The following is a 21,315-nucleotide window of genomic DNA, read 5'->3' on the forward strand; positions in this document are numbered from 1 at the left end:
GATCCTCAGCTGGTGCAAACAGATGTAACTCCATTGACTTCAATCACTCTGTGCTGATTTACAACAGCTGAGGATCTGGCCCATTGATTTCTGAAAAAATAAAAGCATAGAAATAAACAAACAAATAGGATGAGACTTGTCTCAGTCTCCCCATTGATTTTATTTGTATCTTTAAAAGACGTACAAAAAAATCAGATAAAATAAATAGCCGCTTACATGAAATTTTAAAATATGCTTGCTCCTTGCTCACGTTTGAATGGTCTTTAAACACTCTCCACCCATCCAGAGTTTTTAAAGAATTAAAGAGTACATTTTAAGCACACTCTTTTAAAAATTCTCACCTGAGCCTACCCCCAATTCTGATGGATCCCTTTTTCCCAGGTAACCCCCATGGCACCAGTGGCCAGTTGCTTGACATGCAACAGTAGCTACCCCATGCCTCTCCTTGAGATGACTTTCCCCACAGAAAGCCCACCATGAAGTCTTGTGAAAGAGGAAATGTGCTGCATGAACAATTCATAATGGTTCTTCTTTATACTGAATCTCTTCTCAAATTCTCTTCCTTGATTCTCTCTTCATCCAGAATCTCACAGACTTCTCTGAGGAGAACACTGATGCAGTACAGACATTTCACTCTGTTTTCACTATCCACCCTCCCCCTCACCGTCCTCTCAACCCCTCCCCAACTTTCTCTCCACCACCTTGGTCTCGGTCCCTGAGGAGTCGCTCCAACTTGCAGCATCTAACCACTCAGCTGATCCTCTTGTTCCATCCTCCTACCTGACCCTGGAGTGCATGGTCCGCCACTCTCTGCAGGCGGTTTCTATGCTGCTCTATGAAACTGCAATAGTTCCATTGCTGTAGGAACCTTATGTGGGCTCTGTGAGATAGGGTGGATTTCACCCTAAAAGAGGTATGAAATGGTAATTAGATAGTTTGCACTGCACGTTAAGAAAATACCAGGTGGATGTGTAAAGCGACCTTTTAAAATAATTTGATTTCAACTGGATAACACACCAATTTAATTTGTTTTGTTTTTTCCCCAAGTCAATACAAATATCAACAGGGTCTCAAATACACCCTATAGTTTTCCAATGTCATGGGCAAGTGAGAGCAGATCAGATTCAGGGTACACCTCTGCACTGCTGGATGTGGTGAATTTCCAAATATTTTCCTGCTCTGCTCTGATTGGCATGGTGGAGACTTTGGCTAAAAAAGCCAGTAGAACTCATTAGATATTCAACAAAGTGTCCTGATGTTATTAGAGATGGACGTGAGCCACCATGTTCAGATCTGGACTTTCCCAAAGTTTGGCTTATTTGAATCTAGGATTTTAGTTCAAGCTACGAAAAAGATGGGGCAGCTATAACGTTTGGACCTGGACTCAAACTTTTCCAAAGTTAAGGGATTATCTGATCTAGGGATTTGGTTTAAATCTATCCCAAGTTATTATATACAATTGTCTTTTTTGTTTCATACAACAAAGTGGGATTTTGTTTTTGGCTTTTTAGAAATTTCATTCATTGTTTATTCAGTGCCAGTACAAAAGACAAGATCCATTCTTCTGTTAATAATTGTGCCAATGCCTCTGTAATATTAAGGAAGATTAATACTTTCTGTGCATATAATGGAAAAATATAAATAGGACTTAAGTTTCATCAAATCTTTGTATGCATTTAACATAGATGATATGCTTCATTCTAAACTTCTGAATACTCTTTTGAATTGTGAACAGAAAGAAGTGTTTTTTTTCCCCAGTGGTGCTTGCCAGATTTTATGGATCAGATCAGAACATATGTGTATGTGTGTGTATATATATATATATATAACATATATATACACACACACACACACCCTCATCCAGAAAAGAATGTCACCATTTGCTTAACTTTAAGCATGTGAGGGAGCTTGTGAGGGATTACTCATGAGCTCAATTTAAGCACATGCTTAAGTGCTTTGCTGGATCATAGCCATAGGACAGAATATAGAATTATGAGATACTATAAATATTCACACACATTTCACTGATGGTAAGTTAAGTTAACGTACACCTCTCTTCCAGCAGATACTGTAGACATTTACTATTGTGCCATTCAGTGGCTTCAGGCAAACAACCTTCAATCTGAGTGTTCAAGTACTGATTCTACACAGAACTTCTAAAAACCTTCACACTGTGCTTAGAACTGGCATCAGAATTAATTCAAAGGTCCCAAGATAAACATTGTAATTATGGTTCATATAAGAACTTTGCTATTTTCTCCAGAATGAGGGGTTTGGGGCTTTGTGGAAATGTCTTACATTTCTTTTCTCTGCTGCCCATTTAACTGATGGCCTTGATGCAGCGACTGCTCCTTCCTCCTCTTCTGATTCATATCCCTGTATTTCTTCTTCAAACACTGCGTCAAACTGGGGCTTTGGCATTAAAGCCGGTCTTCTTATTCTAGCTGTGTGATCCTGCTTGCTTGGGGTTCCCCTCTGATCTGCAAAATCTGACAGTTTCTCTCTTCTATCTAACCGCTCCATCAGAACCATCTCCTGTTGATGACGGTTTGCTCCAAGTGAGCCTGCTCGGAGCTGTGGACTGAACATGATGGAGACCATTGAATCAGAATCACTGCTGTAATCACCTGGACATTAACACAAAAGGGATTGGTATTATTAGAAAAAAAAGAGAGTATTTTATTAAGAACTATTAAAAGAAAATACTTAATATAATAGAGTATTATTCTGAGGTCATAGATGTTACACTGGAGCTGTAGTGCTTGGGGTAATTACTGTAAAATAATGTACATGTTATGAGGGACAATTAAAATAACCTATATTTCTTAAGTAGTGGAGAGACAATGGATTTTTGGCAAATAGTGCATCCTGTATTGGGCTTTGTTCTACCCTTAAACCTTAATAAATGAGCGTACTCTGCTCCATGTTAATAGCTCTCAATGCTGCTATGGTCATATTATCCCATGCAGGAAACTCATTCTTGTAAGTTTTAATGTTCTGCAAGTTATTCAAGCAGATAACCAAACCCATAATTCTGAAGCATTACAAAAAACACAACCTAGACCTGAATGTGATTGATGAAAGGTTTCCAACTGGAACATTACAGGTCACCTGCAATTAGCAAGACCAAAATAACCAGTTGCACCTGAAGGTTTGGCTTCAGGGCTCTTTGATTAACCTGGGTGTGTCAGAGGAAGAGACTTCTCTGAAGTCAAAGTTCCGTAACCGTATTAGAAACACACCCTTTGGCACCCAAGGCACTTCCATGGTCTCTGGTGCAAAACTTTTGCCTACAACAAGGTGAACTAGCCCTCTTGTCCTATTTATTTAACTAAGAAAATCTTTGCTCTTTCATTAATTACAGACCGTCTGAAGGTGTAAAATAAATTAGCCACACTATTACATAATTACTCATAAAAATTACAGGAACCTTCAAATAAGCAAAAATACATGAAGGGTTATAAAACAGATTATATCCTATTGCAATTAAACACACACATAGTTGTCTCAGAGAAAATGGACAATATGAAGAAAAAAATTTAAACTCTGAAAGAGGACTGGACATAATAAGGGGGCTTATATCTATATCTAGCCAGATGGGGTAATCGGTGCTACAAAGTGTCAGACATATTGGTCATAGAAATATTTACTTGTGTGAAACAGGAGAAAAATTACCACTATTTTGAAATTTGGTTAATTTGTGTTACCATGCTGTTTTGGATACTCAAGCAACCAAAGCCCCAGATCCTCACATGTATTTAGATGCCTAGTCCCATGGGCTCTGTCAAAGTGACTAATTTTCTTTGCATCTCACTGTGTTCTGCTGAAGTTTGTTTTGCCTTCCCTGATTATTACCAGTGGGTAGCAGAAGCTTCTGATTATTGTAAACTCCCTGCATAGATTCACTGATGTATCTTTAAAACTATATGCCCTGAGCTAGATTCTCAGCCCAGCCTCAGCTGCTTTGCACCATTCCTGGGGTATGTTCCAAATTCTCCAATGAAATAATAGGAGATTTGCTAATGGCAGCAATAAGGAAAGGTTAGGCCCTAAGAAAGGGATTGCAATAGATCTTCATATCATAGACTGTTGTGCTGAAATATTTAACAGCTTTTTAACAGGGCTGATATCCCTTGACCCAGTGGTGAGCTGGAGCCGGTTCATGCACACCGGTTGTTAAATTTTGAAGCCGGTTTAGAACCGGTTTAGACTTCGGCGGTGGGTCCCTCACTCGCTCCGGATCTTTGGCAGTCCTTCAGTGTCGCTGAAGACTCAGAGCAACTGAAGGACGTGCCACCGAAGTGCCGCCGAAAACCCGGAGCGACTGAAGGAACCGGTTCTTCAGCTTTTGGCAGCTCATCACTGCCTTGACCCATAAATCCTGTTAGTTACCACCTGTTTTATAGCTGTAGTTCAGAAATCTCTTTGGAAATAAATAACTTTGAAGGTTTTGGCTGGGATCTTATCAAGGGCTCCTTACTGTGTTATGCACCCAATGTATGCACAACCTGAAGTGGGTAGTTTGCTTACACGGATCACAAACACTTTCTTTTGTTTCAATAGGAAAAAAGAAATGGAACAGAGTAAATCATTTTGCACATGCAGGAAACAAGCAACATTTGGCTTTTCACTATTTTTCCTACAAAGGTGATTTAAAAAAATAGTGTCATTCACTGCCAGATTTTTAATTTTGGCAAAACTGAATAGCCGTTTTCAACAAAAGTGTGTTTCAGGAGTCCATATGTAAACAAAAAGCAGAAAGGTGTCTAGTGGCGCATGATCTAACAGGTAGGATAATGGACAGAGAGTTAATAGACCTAGGTTCCATGCCTAGCTCCAACACTGGCCGGCTGTGTGACCTTGACAAGTCACATCACTGCTCTTGACCTCTGTTTCTCCTCCCACCCAGTGTCTGTCTTGTCTACTTAAATTGTAAGCTGTTCAGAGTAGAACTGCATCTTACTCTGTGTATGTAGAATACATGCTACAAGAGGGTCTGATCTGCTACTGTCATACCAAGAAGAAGAAGAAAAATGTATATCACAGTGGAGATGAGGGAAGAGACAATAGACACTTTGGGGCAGATTGTGTCTGAACCCCCAGGTGTCTTCCTGGCTCTTGAGGCAACTACAATGGACTCTGGGAAATATAAGGGGAGCCAAAAGACATTCTAGTTTTCCATCATTTAGGGAAAACAGGGAACGGTGCCCTCTATGTTTCTGAAGGTTGGATCCTCTGGCCTGGAGGGCTGTAGATGTTGGTAACTTGATGTAAGTGAGAAAACTGTTTAGGCAAAAATTGTAACTTGCTAAAATTCAGTTTTAGTCACTAGAAAGTGTGTTATGTTTTGTTTGTCACCTCACCTGTCTCTTTCTCCTGCTTAGTATTATTTAACTCTTTGTTGCTTATTAATAAACTTATTCTTAGTTTTATTATAAACCATCTCAGTGCTGTTATATTGAAGTAAAGAGCGAACCAGCAGGCTAGTCCCATGAGAGGGAACTTGAGAACTGGGATTCAGTGATTGTTACCTTGCAAGGCAAGGATCAGACTAGCAGAATCTTGAGGAGTTTGCTGGATAGACTGGTGTAGCAGGAACCTGACCGACAATCTAAACTCCAGCAAAGTTCGCCCTGGCTGAGGCGAAGGGGTAACACAGTGGCTTATTGGTTCTGGGTGTCCTGAGCAGATGACCACAGTTGGTGCCATGTAAACACCATGGAGAGACAGATAGGTGAAGGCAATGTGACTCATTTAAAGAAACTTTGGATTTCTTAGGGGGATATTGTTGTAAAATTCATGGAACAAATTCTCTGTTTTCCACTGTATCCTTTTGGAGAGGTATGCAGAGTAAAGCGTGTTTGTTACCTGTAGAAGCATCATGCCTTGCTTTTCGTCTCGCTGTATGATGAGTACCATACGGTAAAGTGAAGAAACGCAAATTTTGGGTGCTAGCCTGTGAACAAAGACAGAAAAGCATACAGTATATTTAATTGTGCCAGCCTGGATTCAGAAGCAGAACCAGTTCAGCATGCAGGACATTCCAAGCTGTGCCTTTCCACTGTTTAAACTATATGGGCCAAATTCAGTCTGAGATAAATGGGGCAAGTTCCCAAGGAAGACTCTGGATTTAATTCAATGAAAAGGCAGTATAACAATAGAGGCACTGTTTTGGCATTCAATGATGGGCCAAATCAATGTAATTTACACACCAAGGGACTGGAAATCTGGGTTGTTACAAGAATAGCAACTAGCAGCAAGATGGAAACAAAGGGTAGTGGTTATTTGGGCTTTGCTGCATTTTGTGCTACACCTACACAGATGTGCTACAACAGTGTGAAACCAGTGTAAGTGGATTTACACTTACACCTTCCACACCCTCAGAGCCTGATTCTGAATCCATTTACACTGGGTTTACACCAGTGCAAACAGGATCAAAATCTGACCCTTGGGGTATGATCCAAAGCCAGCTGAAGTCAATGGAAAGACTCCCATTGACTTAAAAGGGCTTTGCCTTAGACCCAAGGTGTGTGTTTCATTTGTTTTGTACCCACAGTGAATGGCAAAGTTAGTGCAAGTTACAGTGCTTTACCTCTTACAACCAATTACACTGTGTTCTGACTAGCATACAGGTGACATGTCACTGACGTTATTGTTGAATATAGCTCGTTGTTTCCAGGTGCTTTCCTCTTCTGATGCTCTGTGGGAAATATTCATTCCAATTATTGCAAAAGTAAGTTAAAATTGGCTGGGTTTTGTACGTCCAGAGGCAGGCAGGTATCTTTATGCCCTGATCACACAAATTGTAGCTTGCATAACAATTACCGGTTTCCCCCAAGAAAAGCTGTTTCCTTTCCTCACACTCTGCCTCAGGCTGTTCTGGCGCCGGATGAGAATTTCTTTGGCTTGTTTCTCGCTTGTTTCTGTTGGCAGGTTGTGTCTGTTATACGACAGGGTCTGAAATAGAAAATACATGTATTTGACTCTCTTCCCTATGCACACTTGCCGCATTGGCTCAAGCAGTGCAGTCCAGTCAAGCATGCGACTGGGAGCAAGGAACTTCTCTTGTGTCCTGTTCCTGGCTCCGCCACAGACTTGCTGTGAAATCTTGCACAACTTCTCTGGGACAGATCCTGGCCTTCAGTATGGCCCCCTTGTAGCACTCCAGTCCCTCCCTACCTGTGCAGTGGTGAATTCCCTGGTGGTGAACAGCCAGCAAAGCGCAGCTCTACATGATCCTTACCCACATGTCACATCCTACAGAGCTGTAGCTGGGCCCAGGAGGAAAGGATTGCATAAACTGGAGGACCCTTAGGAATTAAGGAAGTCCAAAGATGGGGACCTTTGCTTCCCACTCCGTTCCTGCACCAGATAGATCTCAGTCAGAACCAAGGACTGACCCCTCTGTTTCTTAGGCCTGGTCTACACTAGAAAGGCAGCACATCCTGGCATTTTGTGTCCTACCGACAAAAGTTTCCATGTAGCCAGCAGCGATTCCCCATCTCTGAGCAGCATACATCCTCTGCCAGATTAGTTCTATCCGTGCAATTCAAGGGTGGATTCTACCACACTGGTAGAAGCTATAATGCCACAATGCAACATTACCTTCAGCAGTGTCTGGTAAAAGTTTAGTCACTGGGCCTGATTCTCTATTATCTTGGGTAACCATTTACACCTATCCAAAGTGAGTGTAGGGTGGATGTTAAACTCTTTGGGCCTAATTCTCAGCTACACCGAAGCTGCTTTACACCACACTGACATTGTAAAAGAGCCTTAAAGTGGGCATTCGTTTAATGTATACTCACTTTAAGGCTCTTTAACACTGCCAGAGTGGTATAAAGTGGCTTTAGTGTAAATGAGAATCAGGCCCTTCCATTTTAACTTGACAGAAATTTACAATCACTGTGCACTGGTGAATATGGCTGCAAATGGTGCAAGGCTGTAGAGAATCAGGCCCTCAACCTGTGAAATGAGAGTAAAAGTTATCTACCTCATAGGGGTGTCGTGAGGGAAAATTCACTGATTTTTGTACAGCAATTTGAAGATTTAGGACCTGATCTCAATCCCATTTATACTGGATTCACACTGATGCAATTCCAGTGACATTCCAGAGCATAGTTAGGCCCTCAGAGTTCAAGATAAGTGGGTAGTAGTGTTATTAAAATCCTTCATTTCCAAAAGAAGATACGGTTTCAAATACCACATAGCATGCTATAATGCAGCACTAGTAGATCTTAAGGTAACTGATTTTGCAGACACAGGGTTCACGTCAGTAATGTATAGGACAGATGCATATGGAACTTGCTAGTAAGATAAGAAATACCTTTCATAAGGGCAATTGGCTACAATTCAGACAATTTTAAAGAAGACTGTAACATGAACAATGACCTGTTATAAAATGATTATTCTTCATATGTTACTTTAGTCAGAACAGTTGATCAACATAATTTCAGGGTTACCCAAGTGTACCTGCTAGCACACTTTGCCATAGGAGAGCATGGCAGTGCTCAGCATTATGCTTGGTTGGTTAGTGATGCATTGGACTGGGTTACACTGATGTTGCACCTTTGACCAGCATCACACTGTATTTTTCACAGGATACCAAAGTCACGTCCATTTTTTTCAAAATAAATCCTTGCTGAGGCCCAGCTCACAGAAAAGCTTACAAGACGAGGCTCTGGGTGGGAGGGAGTTCTTCCCCTATCATCCTATCTTGAGGGATCTTTGTCTCCCACGTAGAACAAGCCATGAGACCTACCTCCCAAATCTGTCAAATCTACGTAGGTCCTGTGCCTCCACAACAGTGCTGGCCCCTAATGGCCCTGCTGCTCCTTCACGGGGCAGGGCCATTGAGATTAGAATAATATCAGTTTTAAACCTACTCTGCAGATGGTTTGCTTTAAAAAAAAAAAATGTAACGGCTGCACATGTTCAGGTAAATACCATGACTCCTAAATTCCATATCAGCTCCACCTCCTCAGTTGCCATGAAAATACTCGACAGGTCTGCTGTTGCAGTCACAGGTCACAGCTTGTGTGTGACTGGAGAGAGAGAGGGCTTGGAAAGTTAAACTAGATAAACTAGGTGTTGGGCAATATCAGAAAGGAGAACATTCCTGAGTCACCGAGATCTTTACAGATAGGGAAGCCTGACCTCTAGAGCTAGTTTCTGGATTTTCTTGTCCTGTTACATTGTAGATCAGACATCAGGGTGAAAACTCTAGAAGGCAAACTCCCTTTTACTTTTTGGTACTGTGAGATCTGAGCGCAATGGGCCAGATCCTCAGCTGATGTAAATCAGAGCTCCTCCATTGAAATCCAATTGACACCAGCTGAGGATCTGGCTCAGTATTTCCCATTAACACAGTTTCATGGTTCAGCTGAGAAGAACAATACTATCTTTGCAGCTACCATTGGTTGTTGCTATCATGGCGAGGAGGGTACACATCATCTTTTGATCTACAAGTACAGAGCTTTGTTACAAGAGTCGCTTACACACCCTTTGTCGTACTTGATACAGACTGTGTGTCAGCATATCCCGCATGGACTCCACCTCTTCAGAGGAAAGTTTATGCATTGTTTGATTTCTATAGCTTCTGTAAATAGAAGGAAAAGGTAAACATTATAGTAATTTGTACAAATCACACAGGAATTATCTTTCCTATAAAATTATTTATTTTCATATGTTATTATTTCTAGAGCACTGCAGGTGGGAATGGCAATTTTGTAGCCAATGATACTAAGGAATCAATGAAAGCTAAAAAAAGAGAAAACGCCCTAGTTTGTTTTGTTTTTTAAATTTTTGCACTTTGCATCATCTTTTGAAGAAAGAACATAAGAATGGCCATACTGGGTCAGACCAAAGGTCCATCTAGCCCAGTATCCTGTCTGCTGACAGTGGCCAGTGCCACTGCCCCAGAGGGAATGAACAGAACAGGTGATCCATCCCCTGTTGTCCCGGCAAACAGAGGCTAGGGACGCCATCCCTGCCCATCCTGGCTAATAGCCATTGATGGACCTATCCTCCATGAACTTATCTAGTTCTTTTTTGAACCCTGTTATAGTCTTGGCCTTCACAACATCCTCTGGCAAGGAGTTCCACAGACTGACTTGTGCATTCTGTGAAAAAATACTTCCTTTTGTTTGTTTTAAATCTGCTGCCTATTAATTTCATTTGGTGGCCCCTAGTTCTTGTGTTATGAAAAGGAGTAAATAACACTTCCTTATTTACTTTCTCCACACCAATCATGATTTAATAAATCCCTATCATATCCCCCCTTAGTCTCCTCTTTTCCAAGCTGAAAAGTCCCAGTCTTATCTCTCCTCATATGGCAGCCGTTCCATACCCCTAATAATTTTTGTTGCCCTTTTCTGAACCTTTTCCAATTCCAATATATCTTTGAGATGGGGTGACCACATCTGCACGCAGTATTCAAGATGTGGGCGTACCATGGATTTATATAGAGGCAATATGATATTTTCTGTCTTATTACCCATCCCTTTCTTAATGATGCCCAACATTCTGTTTCCTTTTTGACTCTCACTGTATACTGAGTGGGTGTTTTCAGAAAACTATCCTCAGTGACTCCAAGAGCTCTTTCTTGAGTGGAAACAGCTAAGTTAGACCCCATCATTTTATATGTATAGTTGGGATTATGTTATCCAAATGAGCATTACTTTGCATTATCAACATTGAATTTCATCTGCCATTTTGTTGCCCAGTCACCCAGTTTTGAGCGATCCTTTTGTAGCTCTTCACAGTCTTTCTGGGACTTAACTATCTTGAGTAGTTTTGTATCCTCTGCAAATTTTGCAACCTCACTGTTTACCCCTTTTTCCAGATCATTTATGAATATGTTGAATAGGACTGGGCCCCTACAACCCCTGGGGAACACCACTATTTACCTCTCTCCATTCTGAAAACTAACCATTTATTCCTACCCCTTTGTTTCCTATCTTTTAGCCAGTTATCAATCCATAAGAGGACCTTCCCTGTTATCCCATGATAGCTTACCTTGCTTAAGAGCCTTTGGTGAGGGACTTTGTCAAAGGTTTTCTGAAAATCTAAGTACCCTATATCCACTGGATCCTTGTCCACATGTTTGTTGACCCCCTCAAAGAACTCTAGTAGATTGGTGAGGCATGATTTCCCCTTTACAAAAACCATGTTGACTCTTCCCCAACAAATTATGTTCATCTATGTGTCTGATAGTTTTGTTCTTTACTATAGTTTCAAGCAGTTTGCCCAGTTGAAAACTAAAACATCTATTAACATATTGTGAAGATACAATAAGCTGCCATTCAGTTTACAATAGAAGCCAACCTTTTCTTTTTTAAGAATTAACAGGGAAAGTCACCTTCCACACAGTAGGGTCTTGGAGGAAAGTGTTAAATCAGTGATTGAGGGGTGGTGTGGGATGTGGGCAAAAAAGGGTCCATATTTTTAAGGGACCTTTTGGACAGAGTTTCTTTTATACCTTTTTCTTTCTTTGCTCACCACAAACATCTCTGAGACCTTGACGTTGTACTGGCTTTAACAACTTTCTGCCAGTGCAAATGGGAAGGGAGCATCATACTCTTAATCCAAAGGAAACCAAGAGATAAAAAGGACAGTCCCATAGAATTGGAGAAAGTTCAGGATTTGTCAAGGGGAATGTCACAGCCCAGAAAACTTGGCTGGCAGGTCTAGAGAATTTATACAGTTATCTTGTAACGGGGCACAGTCATCATGACAAATCCCAATGGGATCCTTGCAGAGAGAGATCGGGATCCTCTCTCCTTGCAGACAGAGCACAACCCAGATTGATCTCTGGCTAGGTGCTTAAGGTGATCAGGCTGATTTTCAGTTTATGTTCATCACTGACAATCTTATAGCACCACCAAAGTTTTTGATACCCATGTGATTGTGGCTGAGTAGCAGCATTCCTTGATATGCACCCATTGGGATTGTTAGTCTTCCATTCCAATAATACATCCCTACCAAGAAAGCTGCCAAAACCAAACCAGTGCTGATAGAGGTGGTTGCTGGGTTCAGCTATGAATATCCTCATTTCTGATCTTGTCCTACCATTTGATATGGAGCAACTGACAAATACGACAAAAATCAAAACCATCAATCCTGTGTTCTTGTGCTCATGTTTCACTTCTGTACAACAGAGCTAGTATAACTGATTCTATAGATCTGCAGCTTCATAGTAAGCTGGATGTCATGATGGATACAGTGATCTCACCCAACTGAAGCTGAAAGAACGTGCCTAAGGCAATAACTCTTCCATTTTTATGAATTAGCATAAAAATTGTTTACAGTCATTTGTAACTACCTGTCCTTCTTGCGAAAGAAACGATGGAAGCTGGTTGATCTGAAATGTTAACTGGATTTGCCAGGTCAACCTCTGTGAGAGCTTAGTCATATATCAAAGAGGAGAATGGAAAAAGGGATAAAGGGGCATGACCATCACGGGTGAACCATAGTCAAAGTTCACTTCATTGTTCCCACTTGTTTTCTTTTTCTTCACTTCCTTTTATATTTATTTGTCCCTCTTTTCCCTCATATTAAGTGATGTAATTGTGGTAAATTGCTTGATTAAAGGAGGGTTTCCTTTAATTACATTCTGAAAGGATTATGCATTCAGTATCCCTTACATTAGGGAAAGAATACAGCCTTTAATATCAAAAAGAAGCTGTGCCTAGAATAAACTAAAAATTGTTATATGATTCATGACTTGGGCCAGAGCACTGATGTTCAGATATGGATTAGTTTAGGCTAGGGCTTGGGGTTCAGGTTCAATGCAGAATCCAGGCCAAGGTATGGTGGCCAGGGCTGGCCTTACCATGAGGCAAACTGAGGCAGCCGCCTCAGGTGCCAGACTGGGGTGGGGGTGGGGGAGCGCCACTAGGACCCAGAGTGTAGAAAATTGTGTCTGCTGCTGGTGCATATGTATTCTCTCTGCTCTAGATGCACAGAGATGGTGGAGTGCTGTGCTGGAGGAAGGAAGGCACAAGAGACAGAACAGGCAGGCAGGAGAAAAGGTGAGAGGGAATAACAGAAAGCAGCAGGAGCTGCAGGGAGAAAGAGAGAGAGGAGGAGGAGCCTCTTATGTACCTCTCTAGCACCCCCAGGAGCCTAGACTGATTTACACCAGCTTCTAAGGGAGCTTCCTGTTTCCTGCTGCTTCCCTGAACCCACTTGAGGAGAACAGGCAGTCAACTGAAGTAGTACGAGCCAGTTAGGCCCTTAAGATGCTGATATCTTCCCTCACTCAGGCCCTGCTACCAGCCTGCTTATTTGTCCCCTTCAGTTGAGTGTTGAGAGCCACTATAGCTGGCAGGGAACAGCAGTCATGAGTGAAAGAAGAAAATGCCCCTATGGGACAGCATTCAGAAAAAGAAAGAAAGCAAAGGAAGCTTTTCTATCTAAACAGAAAGGAGCTCTCCTGAGATACATAGACACAAATGTTCACGGTGAGCCTTCCGGCCCGAGTGAGGATCTGAGTGGTGATCTTCCAGTTAGTCACGGTGCAGGTGACCTGGCAGCTACTGCAGCATCCATCTCTCCATCTCAAATGGAGGTAACCCTGCACATTCCTGAAGAAAAGTGAAGATCAGAGAAGAGAGTGTGGTGGAGGTGCAAGAAACAGCTGCTACTGAGTTTAATTCCTTAAGTCTAGATGATCCAGGACTTTGGACCCACTTGAGCAGTAGCCTGAGGGCCTTCCTTATACTGCATGGGCCACAGCAAGTGAAAAACTTCATGTTCCCCAAAGACAATGAAAATAGATGTTTCCATCCAACACATTACTGGCGTGAAATCCCCAATGGTGACAAAGTGGAGAGGCCATGGCTTATGTACTCAAAAACCCAGAATGCTGCATACTGTTTTTGTTGCAAACTCTTCCAGTCTAATGTTCCAGCCACATTGGGTTCTACAGGAACAAAAGGACTGGAAAAATCTGGCTAGAAGTCTGGCATGCCATGAGAAGGCAGCAAATCACCAGAGAGCATTCCAGAGCTGGAAAGAGCTTGAGATGAGACTAAGGTTAAAGGCCACCATAGATGATCAGCTTCAAGAGAAGATTGCATCAGAGTCTCTTTACTGGCAAAACTGGAAAAGGCTCATTGCCATTGTGAGAATGCTTGCTACCCCAAACCTAGCACTGCGTGGTATTTCAGATCAGCTGCATGTGCCAAACAATGGAAACTTCCTTAAAATTGTGGAGCTGATGGCTGAGTTTGATGCTGTACTCCAGGAGTATCTAAGAAGAGTCACCACCCAAGAAATGTACACACACCACTACCTTGGAAAAACAATTCAAAATGCAGTTACTGGCAACCAAAGTCAAACAGAAGATTGTGGCAGATCTGAAGTCAGCAAGATATTACTCTGTTATTCTGGGCTGTACACCTGACATCAGCCATACGGAACAAATGACTTTAATGGTGCATTTTGTAACAGCAACAGAACCTAGTGAAAATGTTCCTGCAACAGTGACTATCAGAGAGCATTTTCTAAAGTTTATGGACTTTGATGATACTACAGGAGCTGATATGACAAATGTGCTTCTTAAAAAGCTGGAAGATACGGGAATTGCGGTAGCTAACATGAGAGGTCAGGGCTATGATAATGGTGACAACATGAGAGGAAAGAACAGAGGCGTGCAGACATGGATCCGAAAGTTAAATCCTCGAGCTTTTTTTGTCCCATGCAGTTCTCATTCATTGAACTTGGTGGTCAGTAATCCAGCATCAGCTTCTAGTGAGGCTGCTGAATTACTTAATGTAATTCAAAACATCTATGTATTTTTCTCTGCATCAACTCAATGACAAATTTTGAAGCAACATCTGGGAACATCCTCTCTGACACTGAAACCACTGAATGCCACACGATGGGAAAGTCGAGTGGAGGCGATAAAGCCTATCAAACACCAAATTGGGAAGATAGATGATGCCATAGTTGCCATGATGGAGGATAATGCTACAACAGGAACTGTTCATGGGAGAAGGAAATGGAATCACCAGAAACATACATAACTTCAAATTTCTGTGTGGCCAGCATGTCCTGCAGTGGCTCCTGGGGGTGGGGTGGAACAGGCGGCTCAGCCGTGCACTGCCCTTGCAGTTCCCATTGGTCGTGGTTCCCTGTTCCCGGCAAATGGGAGCTGCGGGGGGCGGTGCCTGCGGGCGAGGGAAGCGCATGGAGCCCTCTGCACCCTCCCCCAGGGGCTGCAGGGATGGGGTGCTGGCTGCTTCTGGGAGCACAGGGCCAGGGCAGGCAGGGAGCCTGCCTTAGCTCTTCTGCACCATGGGGGTGGCAATCCCACGGGCCAGATTAAAAGCCCTAACAGGCTGGATCCAGCCCGCGGGCCATAGTTTGCCTTCCCCTGATTTAAGGCCTGATGTTCCATCTACATCTGCATGCAGCAGAGAGCCAGACTAGGTTGATCTGGAGTCGGGAAAGTAGCAGGATGAAGTGATTTCTACATGATACCATTCTTCTCAATACTTTCCCCAATCCTTTTCCCAATTCTGTGATATAAAATCCCTCTGCAGATGCACCACAGGCTTCTGGTTCCATAGGTCTAGGGAGGGCAGGCCTGGACAAAAGGGGGCAGAGAAGCAGCTACTCTTTGTGGAATCAGCCATGAGGCGATTGTACTGTATAAGACTTCAGTTGTCAAACTATGTTTCATGGACCATTGGTGATGTGACGACCACTTGTCAGTGGTCTGCAGAGAGTTTAAAAGCAGCACTTCAAAAAAAACATTAGTAATTTAAATGGTCACTGGATGAAGCCACAAGTCACTGGCCCATCTCCCCAATTCAGAGCTCTAATGTGTGCATTTTTAAGGCTCTAGACAGGGGGCTAGGCTAAATGTGTCTTATTCATTTATTAAACTAGACTAGTTAAATGGTTACTTTTTTTAAAATGTGGCTTTTTCTATAAATGTTGCATTATTTTTATGGCTGACTTTTTCCTTTTCTAACTTGCCATTTTTTACCTGTGATATACTTTTGATCACTACATACAGACAACAGTTGATCTCAACAACTGGCCATTTCCTAGAGATGAGCCACTTTGGATTTTTAACACATTTGAATTTTGGCAGTTTTCAGATTCAAATGCCTGAACCCAAACCTATCCCTATGGCTTTAGATTCAGGTTGGATGCAAAACCAGATAAGGCCTAGTTTCTGGTTCTGCTTTGAGGAAGGTGGGAATTTTGCAGTTGCAACGAAAGGTGGCAATTTTGTGAAATTAGCTGTAATTGACCATCAGGGCCAGTCCACAACACTTTGGCACCTGAGACGGGAAACTCAAATGACGCCCTCATCCCCCATCGCTTGGGCCAAAACTTTGAAAGGTCTCAATTCTGCTTTCTTCCCTATTCTACTCTTCTCATGGTACTGCTCTGCTACCTACCCCAATAAAGGAGAACTAATAACTTAAAATGCCTTATTCAAAAATTTTAAGTAACATTTAACTTTCAAATGCCTGAACAGCAAATGTAAATTTTCTTGTCTGCATAGTAAACATTGGCATTTTTATCTGTTTGAATAATCAAAGTACTGCTTTCTGTGCCTTCTTGGCTGCAAAGATTTGAACTGCTTTCTGAAGGTCCACAGTCTGGGCCAGCTCATGCTCTGTTGAGATGGTTGCAAGGCTGACCAGCCTCTCCTGTGTCATTGTGGAGCATAGATGTGTTTTTTATTAACTTCAGCATGGAGAAACTGTTCTCCACTGGCAACTGTTACAGGAAGCGTTAGAAGTATGCACAGAGCAACAAAAGCTTTTGGAAAGTGGGTGGTCATCTTATTTGTGCGCATATGTTCCAGAACAGCCTTTGGAGATGATCCTGCTGAAATGTAACTTGAAAGGGCTTTCAGTTCATCACCTAAATCACTTGCATCAATATCGCGCATGTCATTGTGTCAACACTGTCTCTAGTGCCCTGCATAATGGTGTAGGTCTTCAGGTATAGTGAGGAGTTTTGGAATATCATAGAACATCCCAAATATACAGCTGTGCTCCTTGAGCTGCATGAAACGTTCTTCACCTGACTGTATTGCACAGTCTAGCACCTGGTTAAAGAATTCAACTTTCAATTGTTGTTTGGGGTCTCTTACGGGATTATCCCGTGCCTCGTAATCAAAATATCTTCTTTGGTGACTCTTGTATTCTTGAATGGGTAGGAAAATAGCTTCAGTGTGAAGTTCCTCTGCCAACTTCTGTGCACTCTTCAGAACATTTTGAAATCCCTCATCTGACCGGTAAGCCTGTAGGTATGACTTTACTTTGTCCAGTTGTTCCATTGCTCCAGATATATCAAGGTCAACACCTCGGAGTCTCTTGCTTACATCATTTATTTCAAACAGTATGTCATGCCACAACACTAAGCCACACAGAAATTTGAAGTTATGTATGTTTCTGGTGATTCCATTTCCTTCTCCCATGAACAGTTCCTGTTGTAGCATTATCCTCCATCATGGCAACTATGGCATCATCTATCTTCCCAATTTGGTGTTTGATAGGCTTTGTCGCCTCCACTCGACTTTCCCATTGTGTGGAACTCAGTGGTTTCAGTGTCAGAGAGGATGTTCCCAGATGTTGCTTCAAAATTTGTCATAGATGAATTGATGCAGAGAAAAATACATAGATGTTTTGAATTACATTAAGTAATTCAGCAACCTCACTAGAAGCTGATGCTGGATCACTGACCACCAAGTTCAATGAGCAGCGCGGGGCCAGGGCAGGCAGCCTTCCTTAGCCCCGCTGTGTGCCGCTGCCACCCTGGAGCCACTCGAGGTAAGCGGCGCCAGGCTGAAGCCTGCACCCCGCCCCCAGCCCTGAGTCCCCTAACCCCCTGCCTTGAGCCCCCTGCCAAACCCTCCTGCACCCCAACCCCCTGCCCATAGCCCCTTCCTGCACACCACACCCCCTCCTGCACCCCAACCCCGTGCCACAGCCCTACATTCATGGCCCTGCATGCAATTTCTCCACCCAGATGTGGCCCTCGGGTCAAAAAGTTTGCCCATCCCTGCTTTAAATCATATCAGTGCTTGTTATCGTTTCGCTCTTTAGGTGACTCAAATAAAATACCCTCAGTTTCAGCTGAACTGAATTAGCAACAGAACAAACATGAAGATTATCTATATTGTTCTAAAGCACAAATAAAAAGCATTCGCTTTGCATGGGATTAGCCATTAATCTGCCATGCTGATAACCTGCTTTCAGATAAAACAAGTTTGACTTGTTACCACTCCCATAAAATCATCTTTATTACCATTCTTTCTCTGATGCTTATTGAAACTTCCTGCATTTTACTTGCAGAGCCCAGTCCAGTTGTTTTATTTGCAAAAACATTCTGAGATCATATCATTTTGGGTGCATAGCAATTGGCTATAACTCTCCGTTGGCCAAAAAAAAAAAAATCAATCTATTCTGATCACGAATGTACCCAAAATACTGTCCATATTTGTTCTAAAAAAATAGAGCTGGTTAAAAAATAAAAGCCAAATTCCCCATCCAATTTTTTATTACATTTTGAACTTTCTGTACTCTCCATCCAGTTCTACTAAGAAGAAAGTAGCATCCTAGTGGGATAGCGCTTGTATAATAGTGTTACTGGCAATGAAAACACTCAGTCTCATTCTGAGCCTGCTTACACCAACGTACATCAAGAAAAACTCCCCTGATGTCCAAAGACTGAGCTCAGAAATAAGCCCATCTTGTCTTTTTTATAATTATATTTAAAGTATATTGTCTAAAATTCAGCCAGACATGTGGTATCTACAGCATCTGCTTGGATGTGCTTTGCCTTTTGAAATTCCTATTTCTAATGCTTATGTTCTCTAAGCCAGTATAACTAAGTGCTATATATTATCTCAAATATAGATGCTTTGTTTTACAGTCAATGGGCAAATACTTAATGCATAGTCCACCTGTAGGAATCCCACTGACACGAATGGAAGTTCTGAGCCTGAAGCGAATCCAGAAGGCTCAACTGAGATCTGCCCTGATTACCAGAGAGATTTCTTCCCCTCGTCTCTAAAGCATGAAAACCCCAGATAGCAATGATATGCCCGTGCAACTGATCAAAAGGGCTGATGAGAATGATCCCAGCACCCTCCTGCATCCCAAATCTCTCATCCCCAGCCCTACCCCAAAGCCTGCACCCCCAGCTGGAACCTGCACCCCTTCCCGCACTCGTGCCCCAGCCCTGATCCCCCTCCCGCCTTCCAAACCCCTCTCTCCCAGACCAGAGCCCCCTCCTACACCCCAAACTCCTCATGCCCATTCCAGAGCCCGCACCCCCAACCGCACCCTCGCACTTACAGCAACGCCGGCCTATTCAGCCAGACACCAATAATGTTCTAAATGGCCCAGTAGTACATAAAGTAGTCCCGCACCCCCAACCAAAGCCCTCACCCCCTCCCGCATCCCAACCCCAATTTTGTGAGCATTCATGACCCGCCATACAATTTCTATGCCCTGATGTGGCCCTCAGGCCAAAAAGTTTGCCCACCCCTGAGCTAGAGGGTTCCTGGCAGCTGCAGTTCCCCACAAGCCCTGAGGGAAGAAGAAGGCAGCGCAGCGCGCAAGAAACTCTGAGCAAGCCTGGGACCAAGCATCAGGCTGTTTCTCCCTCTGGATCCTGGGCTCTGTGGGGGGGCAGGGGAGGGAGGGAGATGGGTGTATGGATGGGGTGCGGGGGGGGGGGGTACAGCTAGGTCCTGGGACGAAGGGGGCATGGGTATATGGGCCAGAGAGGCCCCACGGCTGGGCTCTGGGGGAAGTATCTGAGTTGGAGGGGCCCGACAATTGGGCTCTGGGGAGAGGAGGTTTGGGTGTATTGGCTGGGGGGCCCCTGCAGGAGGGCTCTGTGGGGAAGGGGTTGCAGGTGTCTGCACCCCCACACCCCAGCTAGGCTCTGGCAGGTGGGCAAAGGGGCAGATAAACAGGAACTGGGTTGTCATAATGGTTTCTTTAACTCTCTACTCCTGGGGGAATTCTTGTGTGTGTTTGCATTGTTACAAACATACTTGCTGACCAGTATTTTGAAATAAATTACCAAAATAATTGAAACTGGTGTGGTTATGTAGTGTTATTTTGACAAATAAAATTTTCAGAATTTTAAAATATTGTGTGCATAATTTTAATTTTTTTGGCGCAGAATGCCCCCAGGAGTAACCTGAGTTCTGGCCAAGACTAGAAGCTGAAGTACCAAAATACTACAAGAAAGCCTGTCCTTATAGCATTCTGACCCAGTCTAAAGTCGCAATCTTACAAGAGAGCCTGGTCTCATGAGAACTACACCCAAATTTACAGATCCCAGAATTCTGGTTACTAATCTGAACTGAGGGCCAGACAAACCAATACGCTCCATTCCTTTGTGTTGCTCTCTTTCAACACAAAGCAGCCACAAACCAGAATTTACTGGCCAGTTAAATGAAGCATATGATCGCTTTGCATCACTGGAGCAGTACAAAGCAATCAGCGAGTACCACTCAGTCTAGATCTGAATCTCCAGGCCTTTTCAGGCATGCCCGATGCTGCTGAAAAACATGGGTAAAGAGGCAGTCTTTTCCCTCTTTGTGAACTCAGAACTATCGCTGAACATTTCCTTTCATATGTAACATTTGAAGGTCCCAGCACCTAACATTTATTCCTCCCCTCCCAGTACCTTGTTCTTGTCACATTTCTTTTAAAGTCCTTGTCTCCCTCCACTGTTTCTTCATATCCCCCCCCCCCACACACACACACACCTTATTCCTCTCTCCCCTGTTTGGTAAGCTGTAATGAAGCTGATACTCACTGGAGAGAAGATGTCGATTCAGCTGAACTTGTCATCCCATTTTCTGCCATGTCAATGGCCTGTTTGATTTCCATCTTCTTGTACAGAGATACAATGCTGGATTGGGGCTGGTTCCCCCGGATCAGGATTTTCTTTAGATATGTATTGTCAAACTTTTTAAATCTATGAAACAGAAATGAAAAGAAAATGTAAAAAAGAAAGGAGCCTATCTTCCTCTCTGACAACATCCATCAAATATATATTGTGATAGACCCAGGCCGGTTGGGCACAGCAGAGTAGCCCTATTGGGATCCAGGAAGTGGGCGGGCAGAAGCCCGCCTACTGCTAAAGGATCCCCCCCAACCTAAGAGGGGGGGTCCACAGGCCCTGAAAACCAAGTGATTTTGCGGGACAACTAATAAAATAACAGGAACAGGAGTGCAGTCAAAGGGTCAAACAAAGGGAACCTGATGGGGAAACTGAGCAGAGAACCCCGGACAGCGCCACTGCTCTGAGAAGGCGTCAAAG

General features: G+C 43.1%; 1 protein-coding gene across 1 annotated transcript in view; it reads right to left on the reverse strand.

The window, feature by feature from the left end:
- Positions 1-724: 724 nt before the first annotated feature.
- SLC9A4 (solute carrier family 9 member A4) overlaps positions 725-21,315 on the reverse strand; it is a 55,453-nt gene continuing 34,862 nt past the window's right edge. The window contains exons 8-12 of the mRNA XM_048835376.2: positions 20,809-20,970; positions 9,499-9,595; positions 6,826-6,957; positions 5,869-5,956; positions 725-2,627 (exon numbers count right to left, since the gene is read on the reverse strand). Of these exons, the coding sequence (XP_048691333.2) occupies positions 2,251-2,627; positions 5,869-5,956; positions 6,826-6,957; positions 9,499-9,595; positions 20,809-20,970 (856 nt within the window). The 3' untranslated portion in view covers positions 725-2,250. The remainder of the gene's footprint in view (positions 2,628-5,868; positions 5,957-6,825; positions 6,958-9,498; positions 9,596-20,808; positions 20,971-21,315) is intronic.

Source organism: Caretta caretta, chromosome 1, assembly GCF_965140235.1.
Source record: "Caretta caretta isolate rCarCar2 chromosome 1, rCarCar1.hap1, whole genome shotgun sequence".
Classification (NCBI taxonomy): domain Eukaryota; kingdom Metazoa; phylum Chordata; order Testudines; family Cheloniidae; genus Caretta; species Caretta caretta.